This window comes from Anas platyrhynchos, chromosome 1 (genome assembly GCF_047663525.1).
Source record: "Anas platyrhynchos isolate ZD024472 breed Pekin duck chromosome 1, IASCAAS_PekinDuck_T2T, whole genome shotgun sequence".
Lineage (NCBI taxonomy): Eukaryota > Metazoa > Chordata > Aves > Anseriformes > Anatidae > Anas > Anas platyrhynchos.
This window is the reverse complement of record NC_092587.1, coordinates 107,856,924-107,876,368: the sequence shown is the minus strand read 5'-3', so window position 1 is coordinate 107,876,368 and position 19,445 is coordinate 107,856,924. Positions and strand designations below refer to the sequence as shown.

At 40.5% G+C, this 19,445-nt stretch overlaps 1 protein-coding gene across 4 annotated transcripts in view; it reads left to right on the top strand.

Moving 5' to 3' along the window:
• Nucleotides 1-17,813, top strand: part of APP (amyloid beta precursor protein) — a 213,010-nt gene extending 195,197 nt beyond the window's left edge. For all 4 annotated transcript variants that reach the window (XM_038187849.2, XM_038187846.2, XM_038187842.2 and 1 more), the window contains 3 exons: nt 6,352-6,452; nt 9,599-9,745; nt 16,846-17,813. In XM_038187849.2, coding sequence (XP_038043777.1) covers nt 6,352-6,452; nt 9,599-9,745; nt 16,846-16,947 — 350 coding nt within the window. In that variant the 3' untranslated portion in view covers nt 16,948-17,813. The remainder of the gene's footprint in view (nt 1-6,351; nt 6,453-9,598; nt 9,746-16,845) is intronic.
• Nucleotides 17,814-19,445: the final 1,632 nt, after the last annotated feature.

Below are 19,445 nucleotides of genomic sequence, written 5' to 3'. Positions count from 1 at the left end.
AATACTGTTGTCTTAAACTAACTGTCTGCAGCTACCAACTAAAAATCCGTAGTAGATTTTTTTCCATTATATAGTTAACTGTGAATTCAATTCTATATGCATCTGCTCAGCATATGTATTGATATGCCAGAAAAAGATCACCAAATTTTACTTGTTTTGATTATTAATTTTTTTTAGACAGCTGTAAATTATCTCTGGTCTTCTAGAAACTATTTTTTTTTCAAAGTGAGGAATAGCAAGATTTTTTTTCTTTAAAAAATGTATATTCTAAAAATTCAAAGGAATTTAAGAATTTATGTATTATCTTTAAAATAAGATTGAAAAGCTTCTAAACAAACAACAACAAAAAGTTTGCACATAGTTACTTTCTTCAGCTTCAAAGTCCTGTAGTCATCCATGAAGTAAAAGCAAGCCACCATTTTACTAACTTCCAAGAAGAGATGAGAAAGTTTTGTATCTTAAAATTCCTTCTCCTCACTGATGTTTGAGTTGTCTTTACAAAAGTGAGTATATAATCTTCATTTTAAGCATGAAACAGCTGAAATGACCTTCACAGAGTGATAGAGTCTTATAATACTTATATACAAGTAATAGTTGTACTTCTAGTTAAGAACTTGAAGTCGTCTTCCCAGATAATTGTTCAAAGACTTCTCAAAATACAGTTCATGGACACAGAGTTAAATGTTTTCCTGAATTCTGTCCTCCTTTCTATTGCTCAAACCATTTTCAAATGTGCTGCGTTTTTCCCCTCTGTGTAGATACCATCAAATTCTGGCAATTTCAGCTGTGCTTCACTTGGAGGTTTGGTTTATAACTCTAAAAGTAACTGGAAGACCACAGACAAAACTAAGATTGTTTCAGATCCTTGCAAAACTGAGTCACAAAGTCTTGCTAAGCTGCGATTTAACCAGTAGCTGAACCAGTCACAGACAGCGTAGTAGATAATAAACACCGAAGTACTTCCTTGTTAGAATTCATTGTAGCATATTTATTCTTGTCCTTTGTAAAGCCTAAATATATATTTAAACAAACACAAAACCTTATCTGTGTAAGAGTAAAGTGTTCCCCAAAGCAGCTGCTTTGTTTGTATTTCATCTGAGTAGTTATAAACTCTGTGTTTGGAGTTGGGGGTTTTTGTTTGCTTTTTTTCCCTTTAAGTGCAAGGAACAATTAAACTCATATACGCTGCTCTATGATGTTTGGAATATAGGGATGTGTGTATGCTTGCATATGTATAAATGTGTGTATATATAAAACTAGTTAACATTACTAATTAACAAAAATATCATTAAAAGGCCATCATTCAAGAAACCTAATTATTCAAGAGCAAAACAAGAAAAAAAATGGAATCTTATTTTCTGTTACACATACAGTAAGTCAGCACACATTTATTGTTAGAAATTTGTTTTGTTTTTGAAAGTATAATCTTAACTAGCTCATTATGTTGGATTTTTCTGGATGTTTTTAATACTGTGGCTTTGATAGCCAAATAGTTTTGTCAGTTTTGCTAAGAAGATGCAAGTTAAAATATTTACCAGCTGAATTGTAGCATTTTAAAATTAAAGTAATTAGGAATGCAACTCCCTAAAGATAGTATGTAATTTAGAAGAAAAAGCACTAATAATTATCATTATTTGTGAGTTTGCAGTGAGGATGTTGCTCTCATTTTTCTTCTTTTATTTTGGCTTTTGTGTTTGAATTGTGTATTTTAGACTTGATAGTGGAAAAAAACATCATTTTTAGTAAGGATTAAGGATCTTGTTTTGTAGGTAGCTGCTATTTGTGTTCTTGTCTTCCTTGCAAGAGTACAGCGGTCTTTGCTGTTTGCATCCTACCTGATTCATATTGATAAAATTTTTAGAAAGATGCAGAATTTTTTTCCTTCTTCAGTTACTGCCTTTAAAAACTAAATCTTTGATTTTAGCATGTGTGTCTAAATATGTATTTACCAGGACAGGAAAGTGTACCAGGACAGGAAAGTGTATGAACTGGAAACAAAGAGAAGTCTTGTTCAATAGAAGGTCTCAATTCTGCAATGTAGCATGGCAGAGAGACAGTTTTTAACTCCATGTTTAGTTAATTTGTACCAAACATTTAACTGATTCAGTGCAGAGTCATTGTTTTCTTACTATATAATCAGTTGTTTTCAGAAGAGCACCAGTTTACCCTCATTTTTCTTCTTAAAGTCTTTTTCTTCCCTTCTGAGGGAGATAGGAAGAAGAAAAAAAAATCTGTCAGGTTTGTTAGTGCAATAGAAGTTTTTTCTCTTTCTGACCAAAAGAGTGCTAGCTGTCAAAGGCAAGTTTTAGAAAGTGAAACAGTATGTAACTGTGCAATAGGATGTCCTATTTTGTGTTCAGATCCCATGGCATTTTTTTGGTTCGTTTGGGGTATAAGGTCAAGTAGACCACCAGACTTTGATCATGTAAGCCCAAAGCAAAAATTTTCTGCCTGGTCTCCACAGATTGTGTAGCCTGCTGCATCCTGGAAATACAGCAGTAGCCCGGAAGTACAGCTCCTATGTTACTCTTTAATGGGAATGGAAAAAGGGAAGGGAAGCATCCAAGAAATGTGGCTTCAGGGAAGCCCGAGGGTTTGATCTCATGTTTTTTCCAGCAGATAAGCCTACAGGTGAACTTAGCATCCTCTGTCATGCTGCAGCTCATTGCTGTGAAGGCTACTGACCTGTTCTGCCCCCGAAATGCTGCTCTAATTCCTGCCTGTGGTGTTTGGCTCCATTTAACTGAAGCTAACAAAAACCTACTGTCTAAGCTATCATAGCTCACTTCCAATAAAAGTGGTTAGAGCCCAAGAGCAGAGGTACCCAAGCCCATCATCCTGCCTCTGGCGGTGGTGCATACAGGATGCTTAGAGATTTCACCTCTGCCATATTACTCCTAGCACATCCACTGAGATTTTGGCAGCCAGCATTTGATAGACTTTCAGGACTGGAAATTGTATTTTACCATTGCGTTTAGTATCCCTAGATGAACCTTTCTTCTTTGCATTTGTTCATTTGTATTTTGAATGCTCCTATTATTTGTGCCAGTGAGTTTCACAGTCCAGTTCTGCATTGCACCAGATTATATATACATACTTTTCTTTTGTTAGCTTTTAATCTGCTGTGTCATAACCATGTTGGTGTTCTGTACTTTGGAGAAATTATGATTAGTCATTTCCTATATATTTTCTCCTTGTTCACAGTTGCATAGACGTCTGTATTGTTCCCCCTCGTTTATCTTTTTCCAGTCTGGAGACTCGTGATTTGTCTGCTCCTTCACCGTACAGAAACCATTCCATGCCAGTCACCGTCCCCCTGCTTTGTATCTTTTCTCGTTCTGTCTTTGTTTATGGTGGGGTGACCAGAAGTGGTAGCTGTATTTAAAATGAGGTTGCATCATTTATATGGTGGTGTAATGACGTTTTCTGTTTTTTTCTGTTCCTTCATAATTATTCCTGTCTTTCTCTTCACCTTTCTGACTGCCAATAAGCCAAGTGCCCGCAGAGAACCATCCGCAGTGACTCCAAGGTCTCTGTCCTGGGTGGACCAGAGCCAGTGTAGAGCCCGTTGTTGTGTATGTATAGTTAGGGCTGTTTATCCCTGTGTACAGCACCTTACATTGTACCAACATTAAATATCCCTTCCCTTTTATTGCGCACTCAGAATTTGTATATCCTTATGCAGTTCTTTGCAGCTGGTTTTACTTTGACTATTTTATTTTTTCTCAATAAACTTTGTCCCTGCACCATTCACTCCCTTACCAGATCACTTTTACAAATAGCACAGCACAGATCCTTGTGGGACCCTGCTGGTAACTTTCCTCCATTGGGAAAAATGGCTGAGTATTTACACATTGTTTCATCTCTTAATCAGCTGTGGGAAGTCACGTAGGACTTTCCCTCTTAATCCTTGCCCTCTCAGCTTCTGCCACAGCTTTGATGAGGGATCTTCTCAACCTCTTTTTGGAAAGCAAGATTCCCTGTAAGCCAACTCATCTTTCCCATGTCCTTGCTAGCTTGTTAGTGACCTTCAAGAGATTCAGGAGCAGGACTTCTCTCTACAAAACACAGATTGTTTCCTCACCAGTGTATTTCATATATGTATGTATATGCTCTAATCAATATTTGTATTTTAAATGGATCTGCCAGCTGTATCATGCAAGTTGAGCAGTTCCCGAGGTCCTTGCTCTGGGGGAGTTTCCTCGAGGTGGTTTGCCCAGCACATCTGAGGGGCAGCCGGTGGGGCCATGGAGAGCAGCAAGCACCGGGGAGCCCACTGCCTCTTCAGCTGCTTCAGCCACGGGCAGAGAACCAAGTCCCAGGAAAGCCCTTTCCCACCAGATATTTAAACTATGCGAATCACTGCTACTCTACTCTTGTTTTCCCCCTTTTAGTTCTAATAACAAAAAGACAGAAGGTTTGAAGAGGTGAGCCTCGGTGCGGCCAGATACACATTCTCATTTTCTTCACTTCCTGTTGACGCAGGTGTAGGGGCTATTTTGAGATGATGCTCAAAGGAGAGTGAATTGTGTTCTTAGTATGGAAAACCTAACCATAGCTGCTTCAAGTATAGAAAACTAAACTTCTTTTCAGGCACCATGTGGGTTTTATTTCCTTCATCTTCATTTCTTCCTGCGTGTCATTGACAGAACATCATGGTTTGTTTTCAAACTGCAGTTCCTTAAGTACTCAACTATTCTTGCATTTAGAAATGGCCTCGCATATACATGTCATAATCTACTTGTCAGTAGGGAAATGTGGCGTCAAAAATCAGATGCTTAATACAAGAAGAAAGGTCTTTTACTCCTTAAAAAGGTCTTTTACTCCTTTTACTCTCCTTAAAAAGAAGACACTTACTAAGGTAGAATGTATGGGGCAGTCAGACTCTTCAAGAAAATAACCATAAATACATTACCACATGAAGTTTATTCTTGTTTTCACCTTTGTATGCAAGGAAAAAAAAAAAAAAAAGAAAAAAAAAGATCAGTGCCTTAGAATGAGATTGTCAGTACGGTCTGGAGAAGTTCTTGGGAAGGTCTGTTCTCACCTGTCTCATAGTATAAAATTAAATAAACATTAATGGAAAAAAATGCTCATTCAAAGGCAATAAAAGGGGAATAATGTTTTAATTAAGTGTTACTTCAGACTGTGGCACATGGAAGTCTTCAAGAATTCCTTGAGTGTCCAGAGTGGTGGTGGAGCACAAGAGCTGTCGGTAGCGCTGAGAATTTTAGAAGAGATTTCCCCTCTGCATCAGAGCTTAAGGTCAGCCCCAATATTAAGAATCAGTTGGGGCAATAAAATGCTAAAATAAATATAGACAAGGAATGTGAAACAGTTTGTCCTTATCACATTAGACAGGGTGAGGAAATAACTGCTTATAAACACCATGCTTCTGCAGTGTTTGTACTTCCAAGAAATATAAATGTCAGTCAGTTGCACTGAGAAGGAAAATAACTAGCTATGTGAATATCCATATGTTCTCTACAAGCCAGAGCCAGCTTTTCAGGACAAAACATTCAGAGATACACATAGAGGATGCACTGCTCAGCTGTTGTATGTCTGGTTCATTCTCTTAAGGCTGTTTTCCAGGAGGAAATCCTGCCCTTCTTTTCCAGTTAGGCAAGTGCAACATCTCCCCTTCACAAAGAACAGGACTGCAAACTATAATTAAAATCACCGCAAGCTGTGGTTACTTGGTTTACTGTATCCGTCTAATCAAGAGACAGAGTTACTATGTCTCAGTCAGAAGTCACTTCTGAGCAGCCTGAAATATAAAAACAAATAAGAACTCTGTAAACTGCACCAACATAGTAAGAGGTTATTTAGGCATGTTTGCGCATACGATACAGGCTTGCAAGAAACAAGAAAATAAAATATCTGGGGTTTCCCACCTCACACTATGGGTATGTGGTTTTTTTTTTCCTCACAGCAGCCTGAGCTTAGGGAGGAGAACAGTTTTGGCCTGAACACTAAATTTTCTTGACATTGCTAAAGAGGCTGTCAGAGCAGATCCGCCTGCATCCTGTGAGCCAGTTCAGGAGATCGCTGTTGGTCCCCAGCAGCTTAATTCTTGCTGTGTTTTGTACTGAAAGCCTTTGATACTTGTACCAACATAGCTGCAGTGAATTAAGAAATGTTAACAGGGGAGAAATTTTACCAGCTCATTCTGTGCCACCACAGTGACTGAAGCACCAGATGTACCTCACGTTCCTCCCAGTTCCCTTTCACGCTGCATCACACCTCCTCCGTGTGAATGATACCATTGCTGTGTGCCCTCGTAGTGGTGGAGGTAAGCAGAGGGTAACTGAATCGATGACTTTAACCAATTGTCCTTGTGGTGCAATGCAGGTTCTGGGTTGACCAATGTTAAAACAGAAGAGATATCTGAAGTCAAGATGGATGCAGAGTTCCGACATGACTCAGGATATGAAGTGCATCATCAAAAGCTGGTGAGTGAACAAATGGTGTTATGCCTTTCTGCATAGTGTTATGAATTGCTGACTAAATCCTGAATGTGTGGGTCAAATACAGCTGTGTTTCCCCTGAGTGATGTGGATGCTGAAATTGCCAACAGAAAGGTTCTGTGTGAACAGATGATGATTCTTCTGGTTCTCTCTTAAATGGAAGTAAAGCTGGAATAATTTCAGCAGAGAAGATAGAAAGCCATTAAGTCTCACGTGAGAGGAAATTCTGGCCTTCCTCTCCTTGCACTGCCATGTGGTCAGATGTGGTCAGATGTGGTCATTTGGGCAACACCTGTCCCACTGTCTGTCTGTCACTCACATAACTAAAGAGAAGAGGTACAGAAAAAGGAAAATGCTTAAAAATAAGTTAAAACAAACAAAGAAACAAAAATTCATGGAAACACAGCATGGTCCAGCAAGAACTAGTGTAACACCATTTCAGGAATAGATTCTTTTTCTGTCAAAACAGATGGAGGTGGTGCATGAAGGAGCTGAACTCCATGGAGCGTAACCTCTGGCAAGATCCCGTGCTTTGGGATAAGAGGATACTGGCCTTAATTTTGTCTGTCTGTGTGTTTTGTTCTGTAAGGTATATTAAATTATTAACAGATTAAGGGCAAATAGGAGCAAATCACTGTTCCTCCTTTGAACTGTGTTTCTTATGAACACAAAAATAACAACTAAAAGCAATGGAAGTAAGAATAAGCATCAGTTCCTTAATAAGTAATGAAGAACCCATACAGCAGCGTTAGCTGTAAACCTTTTCTGCTTTCTCTTTTGTAAAGGTATATTACATGATGAGATTTCAGTTCCGTGACTTTCTATATCCTGATATTAAACTTGAAAGCTTTTTTTCTTAATATATTCTTAAAGCTAAGTAGTGCTGAAAATTAAAATTAGCATGGGACTTAAATTTGCATTTGAACTAGGCAATCACTGTGTGAAAAGATATTCTGCCATCTCTTTGATGCTGAGAACTGAGAATTCCCAGTTTGATGAGCTAATCCAAAATGCATTAGCACTAATTTGGGAAATTCTGACGTGCTTAGCTCAGATGAGTTAAACACCCTGGTGGAGTAAACCCATGCAAGTTTACTGAAGGGAAGGAACTTGCAGAAATGCATTTTCAGCCACGTGCTCGTTAGTTATCGATCCCATGTCACATGCACTTCCCCGCGGCGACCTTTAACGTTTAAGTGGTTTGATGCAGGCACTTTGGAGCTGCCAACTGCCCTTCCTGTGGTAGCTGATGGGGAGTGCATTGTAATCCAGGCACCCGGGCAATCCACATCAACCTTAAAGTGGGACCTTTCAAGCTTTTTGAAGCATTTAATGCCGTGCTTCTTACTGATAGCTACAACCATTATTTAAAAATCAGCAAGCTGTCCTCTCGGTTATCTGTTCAATTGAGACTGAGCAAGGAGCCCAGTGTTGTTGAGAAAGTGCTGTAATGATGCCTTACAGGGCATCGCTTGTTTACTGAGTGCCATATCCTAGCTGATGCCCTTCTCCATTAGCTTTAATTCAAAAGCAGTAAGCAGAAAATACTTTCATCTGTGTTTTCTTCTGTGCCCTGGAAAGATTTACTGAAACAGTCTCCTTAGGATATTGCTTTGAATTCAGCTGTGCATTGCATTTCATATGGAAACTATTGAATTGGTCTGAAATTGCAGTTCTCTTCTTTGTGGGTGCTCACGTTTTAGCTGTACATTAAGTTGATTTTCATGACTCAGAATGCTTCAGGCCTTCCTCTGTTGCACATATATATCAGCTGGGGCATTTCACAGGGCTCTGAAATAATGTAGTAAGACTTTCATTCCTCTGCAGGTAAAATTGAGAGAAAAAATTATTACTTCACATGAGCTTATGCCAATACTGTCCATTGTGTGTACTTTGCAGTGAATTCTTAACTTTGCTTAAATGTATTTCTTGCTTACAACTAGGAACAATATAAATATTTATACTGCGTGTTTTAATACCTCTCCAAGGAAGATTGTGTTTCTTAAAGACTGCAAATGTTATACAGCTCATTATAATTCTCAGCTGGTTTCCTGCTTCCCTCTGCATTTTGGTTAAATGCTTGTCAAAGTATTTAGTCTTTCAGAGTGAGGTAGCCTTACAATTCTGTGAATGTAATTTATTCTCTAATCCTTTTTACCTATTTTAGTTAAAAATAATAATAATAAAAGCCTAATATTGACAAGCAGACAAAAGGCTTGTAAAACATGCATGAATGTAAAATAAAGCGGTGTATACAAAAGGGGACAGTGAAAACAATTGTTCACATTTCATACCTGGGCCTGTTGCTAAAAGGCAGTCTTACTGAATGCACAGTAAAGGTTCCTGCTGTTTGCTGATTTGCCTTACCAGTACCTATGATTTAAGTGGATATTCTCTGTTTTTCATACCTGAGTCTCACATGAGTACTGTCACTGTGCAGGTACAGCTCATTCTCCCTTTGCCCTGCAAAATCTCAGTGCATCCCTTGCTGGTCACTTAGATCAGCGTGCTCATGTTTGTTGGACTCGCATTTCTTTGGTGTGAGAATTTACTCCTTCCTGGTTGTGTGCAAGTTTCACTGTTATCCTGAAGGTCTTCACCACTCCTGTATTGAAATGCATCAGATGTAGTCCAAACAAGCTGAACAGATGCAGATTTAGGAGCATTTTGATGATTCACATTTGAAATATAAAGACAACTGTATGCTCCCTTGTTACTTCTACACAAGAATATCAGTCATTTTGCAGTTGTCTTGATTTGCTTACCAAAAAAGTAAAAATAAATAAAGAAGCCACTACTCTCACACTTCTGTTGTCTCTAAGTCCCATGTAAACCGGAGACACAGGGATGAGCTTTCCCTTTAACCACAGCACTGCTACACCACAGGCAAAACAAATTTCCTAAATTGCTTCTGTACCTCTTCTCCATCTGTGAGAACTTCGTGGTAATCCACAAAATCCAGGTTTGATTGATTAGAATCTGTACTGTTTAACTACTGAATCTGTACTGTACTGTTTACAGTACTGTTTAACTACTGATACTTCACTAGGCTTTGTATCGCTGTGGCAGCTGGACAAGGTAACAAAATACTCAGTTTTTTATTAGCCACCTTCCTTTATTTTTCTTTGTAGGTGTTCTTTGCTGAAGATGTGGGTTCAAATAAAGGTGCCATCATTGGACTCATGGTGGGAGGTGTTGTCATAGCAACAGTGATTGTCATTACTTTGGTGATGCTGAAGAAGAAGCAGTACACATCTATTCATCACGGGGTTGTGGAGGTAAGAAAAGACCACCAAGCACAAATGGTGCCATGTGCAGCAGTCAACACACCACTCCGTAAACATATTTACAAACAAAGAAACCACTGCTTTGGTTAGCCTTATGTTCAGAGTCTGAGAGGTTGCATCTAGCTGAGTGGAATTAAATTGCCTCATTTCGTAAACTCAGACACAATATAAGCCATGCTAAGTTGGATGCAAAACCACAAAAATTTATTCTGGAACCATCCCAGACCAATCACTTCGTAATGTAAAAGTTCATTTTATAGGAAATTTTACAGCAGCAAATGGACAGATACTGCACAAGAGGAAAAATCTGTTTTTACTGTTGGTGGGAGTTCTCACACACAGAGTTTTCTTCATTTACTTTGCAAATAAATGTTTCAGGCAGGTCTTCTGTGGATTGTGTTGTATACTACAAGGATTTTCCCTATACAGATACTTTATTACTTTTTGTTCTCTAAACAAGATTTAACTTTACTACCAACAGCTTTTGATTTATGGTTAATGTAAAACTCATAAATTTGAGAAACACAAATAAAATATAAGACTCCTATATGGGATTTTCAAGATGAAAACCCATGTCTCTTCCCAATCTACCAAGTAGATTTGTGGTCAATTTACAGTAATTCAAAATACCTCACCTCTTGCTTGGTTTTAGGAGAGGATCTCTATACATAGAAAAACTTAAATTATGAGAACTGGAAGAGGGGTTTGTGTAACATTTCACCCCTTGTGTATTGATACCTGTTTTCCCATGTGAGTTTCTGGTTTGCAGGTAGTACTTACATTAGCCAGCACCTGAGACATTTATGTTTTTATCTTCCAAAGCTGGTATTTTAAATTTTTGATTGAAAAAAAATCTTACTCAAGTCCACAGTTACGTTGGTTTTACCCTGAGTCAAGTGAATTTTGCATTGATCTTCCTGGATACATACATGCTTCATAATGCATGTATCCCATTGTCTGGGGCAACGAAGGGTCTTAAAAATGTTTGAGCAAGCCTTTGTCTTCAGCCTGTGTTTGCACGTTCCTGTGTCCCTGCTGTGGTTGCCTACATGGTTTGAAACCTTCTAAAGAGATGTGGTCAGAAGAGCAGTGATGGCTTGGGGTGAGATTTGAGCACACAGCCATGCAGAATTTTAGACCTCGTTGGAGAAAATAGCAAGCAAGAATCTCAGCTTTAAATTTCCATCTGAGAACTTTCAGCCCATTTTGTAGAAAATTCAAATGGGTTTTAATTCTAAACCACCAAGGTGATTGCTGCTCCCAGCGGTTGTATGTCAGCTGAGGTGTGAGGTCGAAGTCGGGTGTGCTTTCCTGGGGGCTCGACACAGAGCTGAACAGAGCTCACTCACACCAAGCTGCCACCCAGAGGTGGTGGAAGGGAGCTCCTTGCTGTGCACTAGCGTCACCTCACCCTCCTTTGAGTTTAGTGACAACAATAGGTCAGGAGGCTCCTTAGGCCAAAGCCCTGAATCGGACATTGAAGGTGGACATACCGCTATTGCAGTATGACCTTAAAATTTCAGGTGGGTTTCATCTGATGGAGTGACATGGGGAAAGTAATCAAAGATTCTTACAAGCTTTCTTCAGTGACAGTGAACTTGGAAATGCTGGATTAGAAATAACATGCCCAAGGTGAACAAGTAATTCATGTCAAAATGACAGCATCACTTAGGGAAGCTAACAAGAATATTAGTTGATACATTGTACCGCACCATAGATGGTGTTTCCTTGTAGATTTGCTGCACTGTGATTTGCATCAGTAGATAGGATTGATTCTTCATTCTGCCAGACCTGCTCTGTGGTCTTGGCAGACTGCATAGCTTCGCTGTCTCGCCTGCAAGAAAGGCACAACATCTGTTTTTGTCCTAGGTTGTTGTAGAAAATTTTCTAGCATGCACTTAGAGAAAAACAGAAAACATAAAAAGCACCCAAAGACCCATTTTAAATAGATGTTTAATATTAAAATGTCCTCAAAATTAAACCGTTCCATTTGAGAGGGGATTAATTTATCTTTTAATGTGCCGTGCACAAAAAGCACAAAGAAGCAAAACCACTTGATGTAAAAATAACTGTACATGAGTTCTAGGTTGGCTGAGTATGTTTTAACAAATCTAGCAACCTGTTTGTTGCATGTCAGAAGTTACTGTGAGAATTTAAGTCTGTGATAATGAATGCAAAATTACAAAACAGGTCCTGTTCCACTTACATTCTTACCTTCCAAAAAGTCAAGTCTGACTAAGGCTTGTTCTCCTTTCCCCATGATTTCTTTAACAAGAGTCATTACTGAAAATCCTGTTAGCCTTTTTTGAAGTCCTAAGGAGGAACACACTTGTCCTATTTTGAAAAGGCGTCATAATAATTTTCTCCAAGTCTGACAATATAAATGTTTCAAAGTGGTTCAGCCTCCCCAGGAAATGGACTGCCACAGTTAAGTAAATAAATGACTGAGTGGTTGAAAATTGCTTACTCCATGTGCACGTATGAGCTCCAGCAGACATTTTCAGGATGGCTTTTGCTGGTGCCCCCACCCCAGCTGTCTGCAGGAGATTGCTTCCTCCATAATAACAGGTGGAAAAAGGAGAGGTTCTCACCTCCTGTGCCCCAGACTGCGGCCGACTGTCTCAGCTCACCCTCTTTTGGTATCTCATTTTTGAAGCTCATTTGTTGTCTGTCACAGAGGCAGCACTTCCAGCAGCAGCAGCTTGTGGGGGGAGGCAGTCAGTGATGCAGCAGCACAGAAGCCACTAAAATTACCACAGGACTCTCCAAAGTCCATCTCTCAAAGTCCGATCTGCAGGTGTGCACTAGGCAGTGCCCATTTACCAGCATTTAGACAGCAATGTTGTGTTCATTGCGTCTCTGAGAGCTGCCAGCACATCCTGTCCGGGATTTTGGTCTGCCCATGTGTGTAGAGAGAGGCAGCATCTGAATTTAGCTGCAGTCTTGCCATCTTCCTGACTCCACACCAGGGTTTTCTGTGTGAAAGATTTATAGGCTGGAGCAGAAGGAGATAGATGGGCAGTCTTAAAAGAGGTTATCTACCTGACCAAGCTGTTTTCTCAAGAGAAAAGAGAAGTGTCTAGGCTGCTTCTCTGCAGCGTGGAAGTACCCACACCTCTTAAATGCTGTGTTCAACTCCAGCCACCTCCATAATGGGTGCAAAAAGCTTCTTGAAATGGTAAAGGGCTTTAGTGATTTACTGACAAGGAGATAGCCGAGTTAAAGGCATGTAGGTTGACAGAGCAATACTTAGGACAAAGGTTGTAGGAAAAGAGAGGAACAGTTTGGCACAGCCGAAATGGGTATAAGCGAGTGGAAGAGAAGACATGCAGGGTGAGCAGCAGTGCACGTACGTTGGCAGCGAGATGGATTAGCCTGTGGCAGTCAGCTGCAGGAAAGAGAGGGAGTGCTACAATCCAGTCATTTTAAAGGCTAAAGGGGAAATTAAAAAAAAAAAAAAGACTAAGACTGCAAATGGAAGCCTCAATAAATCCCTTTCATCTATAAATGCCATATTTCAGAGGTTATTGGACTTCCACTGTGAACCAGTTTATCAAAGTGCAGCTTTTTGATACATAGCATTGTGCAAGGACGTTAAAAATTCAGTCTGATTTCCACCATCCTTCTTCCGTTCCTCTCCCACAAGCAGGTTATGCTGTGTGCTTATCATATCTTCTAGTCCTGAATAAGAAGTGATGAGTGGGAGGCTTAAGCTAAACCAGGTTACAGAGTTCAGCACAGTGTTGTTTGGAGCTTAAATAGGAAGAAGTGCAGCACAGGTTCTGGCACACCCCTGCTTTGCATCCCCATCCTAGTGGGATGAGCCTCCCAAAAGAAAAATGCTCTCAGGCATGTATTGATACATGGTGATGTGTCCCCGTTTTCTCAGCCCCAGTGCTTCATATTACGCTAATCTTATGCTAGAAGGGAACCTGTGGGGTTAGCTGTGACCTGTGAGGCTGTCACTTCTCGATGTGGACAAGCACCAGATAATCCATGGCACAGCTTTACTGTGCTCAGTGTGCTCAAATACTGCTGACCTGATGTCACAGCAGCCCAGTCGAGAGTAAAAGGAAGGGTGGCTTTTCCCGTGCGTCTGCATTGTGTCCTTAGTTTCTGCAAGTGCTAAAAAAGGCTGCAGGAACACTTGCAATTTCCCCTGCTTTGTTCTTCTGTTTCCTTCACAGCCGCATTAGTGACAACAGCAGTGGCAGCAGATGGCACGCGGTGACATTGTCACAATGGAAATAGTTAACGCTGTTAAATTTGCGTGGTCCTCAGGGCACAGATTAGGCCTTTTATGTGTTTGTACAAGAATATTAGACCCTGCTGCTGGTACAGCGATGAAGCGTTCACTTGAAAACACGTGGTCTGCAGCAAGGTGATAGCATCAGCAAATTGCCAGAGACCGATTCGCTGCACATGGGTGTGGACGGTGTAAAAAGTTGGTGGCCCGCAGAGAAAGGACGTGTAACACAGCAGGACGTGTAACACAGCAGGACGCACCCAAGCACCTGGAGATGCTCGCAGAGGCAGTGCTGTGAGCTGCAGCAGCTCTGTCACCGCCTCGCACCCACACTCGCATCTGCCCTCTCGGGGCTCCCCGGAGAAGGGAGGCCACGAGGGAGAACAGCAGGCACAGGCACGGCTCCAAAACACGAGTGCTGCTCAGCCAGTGCTTGTACACAAGTGTTCTGGGGACTTGCCTATGGAGGCTGAAGAGGAGACGGGCTGTGAAATCCCCAGGGGTTCATGGATTGAAACGATTGCTGACAGCCACGCTGAGCACTCAGCGCTCTCATGGGCTGGCCAAGGGAAACTTGCATTTTGTCCATAGAAAACAAAAAGTTTCTTCTGTCATTTCTGGAAAGGAAGAGAGGCAGGGAAAGAAGAACACATTTTTTTTTTATCCCAATTTTTAGCATAAGGGTAATCTGGGAAGAACTGTTGAAAGCAAGAGCGCCATCTCCCTATCCAGTATCTCACTGCCTGAGACTGTGCTGCAGGACGTGAAGAAATTTGTGTATTTTTAGTTTATTGCATAAGGGAGTTACTTCATGCAAATCCAAAAACAAGCAAACAAAAAAACCCACACCTTTGAACAACAATATTTTAAGAGGCCAAGTTATATTGCAGAATAGGAAACACAGGAAGCCATGTGTCAGCTCAGCCCAGTGACCTTTCCTACCGGCCCAAAATAAGGGCTTGCTGTCAAGCTTGGGACTTCTAGCTATAGTGAGTTTTGCTCTAGCTTGCAAGTAAAAACAGTATGTGATCCTTAAAGTTGAGTATTTCACAAAAATATGTAATTTTTGCACAAGAAAGAGATCTGATTGAAAATCTAATGCTGATTGGAAGTGCAATTTGGGCATTGGAACATGGGTGAGATTTAAATGGGGCACAGATAGGAAAATGGTTAAGATTCAGGGTTAGCAGCTGATCTGAGCAGTCAGATACACTTGCCACACACAGAAGCATTTCTTCTTTTAAGTAATAAATGAAAGACCGTCAAGACATAAAATGGCTCTGAGAGGAGCCATTTTCTGGTGTTACTGCAGGGAAGGTGGTGCGGTAGTACAACATACCACAGTAAAGGAATGGCTACAAAAGCAAGTTGAGCAGCTTGCATTTGTCCCAAGCTTGGAAGAACACACCTTTCATCTGTCTCCAGAGTATCAAGTAACAACTTATAGATAGCCATACTCTGCCCTCACCAAGTTGAGTTATCTCCAGTATTGTAGATTTTAAATGAGTATCAAATAAAACTACTTTTCCTTTACTTTTTTTATTAAATGGCTAGAGTAAGCTTACCTGCTATGTAAGATGTCTTGAGATAATACATTTTCCATTATCTAAAAGGTTATTTTTATGCTAAACTATAATGGCTATTTTTCCGAAAGGTCAGTACTTACAGAAATCCACAGGAAAATGTTCATACTCAGTACTTTAGCCTAGAGTCTTAGGCACCTTCTCATTGCTAAATTCTTGACAGTGCAAAATTCAGTTTTTATCTTCTGTTTTAAGAGCTATCAAACATTAGAGATAAGAGAGCAAGTAAAACAGCTTACAAGCAGACTTTCTTAGCTGTGTTTTAATAGATGGTTAGCAAGATAGCCAGGATATGGTAGGTTTTGAATACACAACAGCTACTGAGTTCATAGAGAAGAGGCAGAATACCTAATTAATATTTAGAGTCTGTTGTCGCCCACTCTAATTTGATGGAGTTTTATATTACTGAAATATTCATTGAAGAAAGGAAATAATTTGAGGAGCTGCAAGTATTAAACGGAGAAGTCTTGACTGAGCTTTCTTTATGCCCATCTTCCAAGTAATCAAGAAAGGTCAAGTTTTGTTAAGTAGAAATACTTAAACAGCACAGACATGGCAAGCTTTTTGTCACTAAACTAAATACGACCTTGAATCCAGAGAAGTTCAGTTTCAGTGAGTGCATCGGGCAATTTGCTCGCTTTCTGCCTGGCTACTCTGGCTACTCTTTTCCTTCACACCCTCATTTTATTTTTGCCAGTTAATTTTTAATGGTCTTGAGACCACAGCACTTGGAACTGATCTGAGAGTACAATATAGACAGAAGGCATCCTCCGACCACTTACTTCAGCTTCTTCTATTATTTCATCAGCTTTTTCTTTTCATTAGAGATCCAGTTCATTCCTAGTATGGATGCTTTATGTGTCCTAGGAGAAAAAATGTAATAATGGGGGACTAGCAGGGAGATGCAAACCGTATCTCCTTTTTTAATTTGCAGCATAACATGTTTCCTGAACCAGACAACAAAATCCAAAGGTGGTGTTGCTGAGTTCGGTCAGCTAGTTTTGAAGTCCTAGCAAAAAGATAGGTTGCAAACTTGTTCCTGTTGCCTTATCTTTTCCTCTATCCAAAAAGTGAAGCGTGACTGTCCAAGCTAGATGGGACGTCTCTCGCAAGTTGCTCTTTAAAGCTATTGCATTTTAGAGGATGCTTTCTGCCTGAATGCGTACGGAGGTACAAAGCATGCCTGATGGCCTAGTGAGGAAGCATGAGATGTGCTGTGAAATCAGCAAAAATCTGAGCCTGGTTTCTCCTTCTCATGACAGGTGGATGCTGCAGTGACACCAGAGGAGCGCCACCTTTCCAAGATGCAGCAAAATGGCTACGAAAACCCCACCTACAAGTTCTTTGAACAGATGCAGAATTAGGACACCACAGCAGCCTCATGAGTTGGACAGCAGAATGATTGCTTCACTGCCCATTGGTGTTCAGTTATAGAATAACGTGGAAAGAAACAAAAACACTCTGTTTTATTATTTACTCATTATCGCCTTTTGACAGCTGTGCTGTAACACAAGTAGATGCCTGAACTTGAATTAATAAAATCAGTAATGTATTTTCTCTCTCTTTCTCTTTACATTTCAGTCTTTACACTACATTATTAATGAATGTTTTTTGTGTACTGTAAAGAGTTTAGCTGTATTTAACTAGTGCATGGATAGATTCTCTTTCCCAATTATTTATCATGTAGCTCCTTAGCCAGTTGTATATTATTCTTGTGATTTGTGACAAAAATTAAGTCCTAATTGAAATATGCTTTAAGAATTGATGGGGGATGCTTTCTGTGTCTGTGGGGTTTAGCTGCTTCTCTTTGCTGAGCGTTTTTTTCTCACTATGCATTTTAAAGTAAAACAACATTTTTTAAAAAGTATTCCAGATGAGTTATTGAAATTCTTTTCCTCTGCAGTTGCATTTTATTGTACAGATTGTTGCTCCTGCTGTATTAGTGACGTAGAAATCATGGGAATACACATTTGTTTCTTTGTGCCTGTTTTATGTGCACACTTTAGGCATTGAAAGGTAAACCTTATTTTCTTTTCCATGTATCTTTTTTGGATCTTAAAAAATATTAAATAGAATCCCTGTTAATTGTGAGCACTTCTGGGGGGGGGAAAAGTGCCTGCTGGTCGAAAATTAACAGGGATCCTCTGCAGGATGATTGTACAGAACCATTGCTTATGAATTGATAGCTTTCTACACTGTGTTACATAAATAAATTAAGAAAAAAACCTTTTGGGCAAGAGTTTTCTTTGGAAGGCAGAATACAAAGATTGTGAAAGTTACTTAAACCGGGAACATCGGGTGTTCACCTCAGGAGAGGGATGGGAAGGGATTTTCCTATGAGGATGGTGGCGCTCAGTCAGATCAGAGCAGGAGGAAAATGTCAGTGAGACATGGTGGGAGAGAGGGGCACTGACAGTGGGCAGGAACCCCTGCTGCAGAACCCACTCACCAGAGGAGGAGGTTGAATAGACCTGGAGAGCTCTGTACCCAGCTCATGGCGAGAACTGCTCAGGCCGAGCTTGTAGGTGGTGCTGGAAGTTGAGCTATAGAGTAAAACTGGAGGTGCCTATTACATGAACCAGGAAAAGGTAACTTGTTTCTCTCCAGAAAATGGGTTAAATGAGGACTTAAGAAACAGATAAAAATAGACTAATGACAGCAAGATGTATCTCACGAAAGCCAGAAGGCAACTCAATTTGTCCGCAGGCAACAGCAGCCTCTTCTCCAGCATCACCTGCAACGTTTGTCCCCACAGTGAGAAGTGTGGCAGCAGTGGGGCTGCACAGCTCAGGTGAGTGCAGCCTCACTGCAGACCTCATTAAGACAGACACAATTTCCAACCCTGTTGCACTAACTTGTCCCTAATCCCTGTCCATGACCTTCCACAGAGCCTCGCTTGTTCAGCTGATCCACCCGCTGGCCCAGGACACAGCCGTGCTGGCCAGGAGGGGTGTTTGTGAAGCAAGGAACAACCCAGGCAGGTCTTTCATAAGCCACCTGCTAGGGTTCAAGAAGAACGGGCACTTGCTGCTCTGCACTAGCAGCAGAGCTGCCTGGTGTGCATCACCAAACAGGGGTGTTATTCCCTTTGCTCTCCCATCCCACTGTACTGAGGGAATTCGTTGCAAGGGATCAGGGCTATGGGAATGGTTGGTGTTATTTCAAGACCCTTTGGTACCAGGATTTGATAACGAATTTGCAGATGTCCTTTGTTTCACAAATATTTAGGGTTAATCTCCTATCTGCTATTGTAGATCTCATTATATAGGTCACATGTACCCCCTGGAAAGAAATACATAAGTCTGTCTTCTGCGCACTGGTCCAGTATCGTAGGAAAAGATTCCTCTTCAGGGGGAAGGCAGGATATAATTCAATTTAGTGCAGTCTCATTAAAGGAGCATTATCAAAATTCCTTTTAGGAGAAGTTAGAGTAATCCCTAAGATATAGAGGGCCATGAGCCTTTGGAGCAAATCCCATTTATAATAGCATAATACCGTGCAATCCTGGTTATAGAAAAATGCAATTTCTTCAAACAGTAATTGCCAGACAGTGAATTTGATGCTGTGGGGTTATTTGTCCAGTGAGACTTTGGTGCTGCTCTTTCCACTCATGGATCAACTTTTAATTAATCACAGTTTTACTGCAGTGATCAATCAATCAGTTTTTACAATTCTCTCCACATATGCACACTCTTGAAAGAAAAGCAATAAAGGCACACCTTGACACGCATGTAAAGCATAGGAAGCAAAGAAAGTTCCTGAAACTTCAACACTAACACTCCTGCAGTTGCTGCAAGCCCAAAAGCAATTTATCACAGTTCCCAGGTAATAGCAGCAGCCTTCTTTCTGCCTGTCTCTAGCT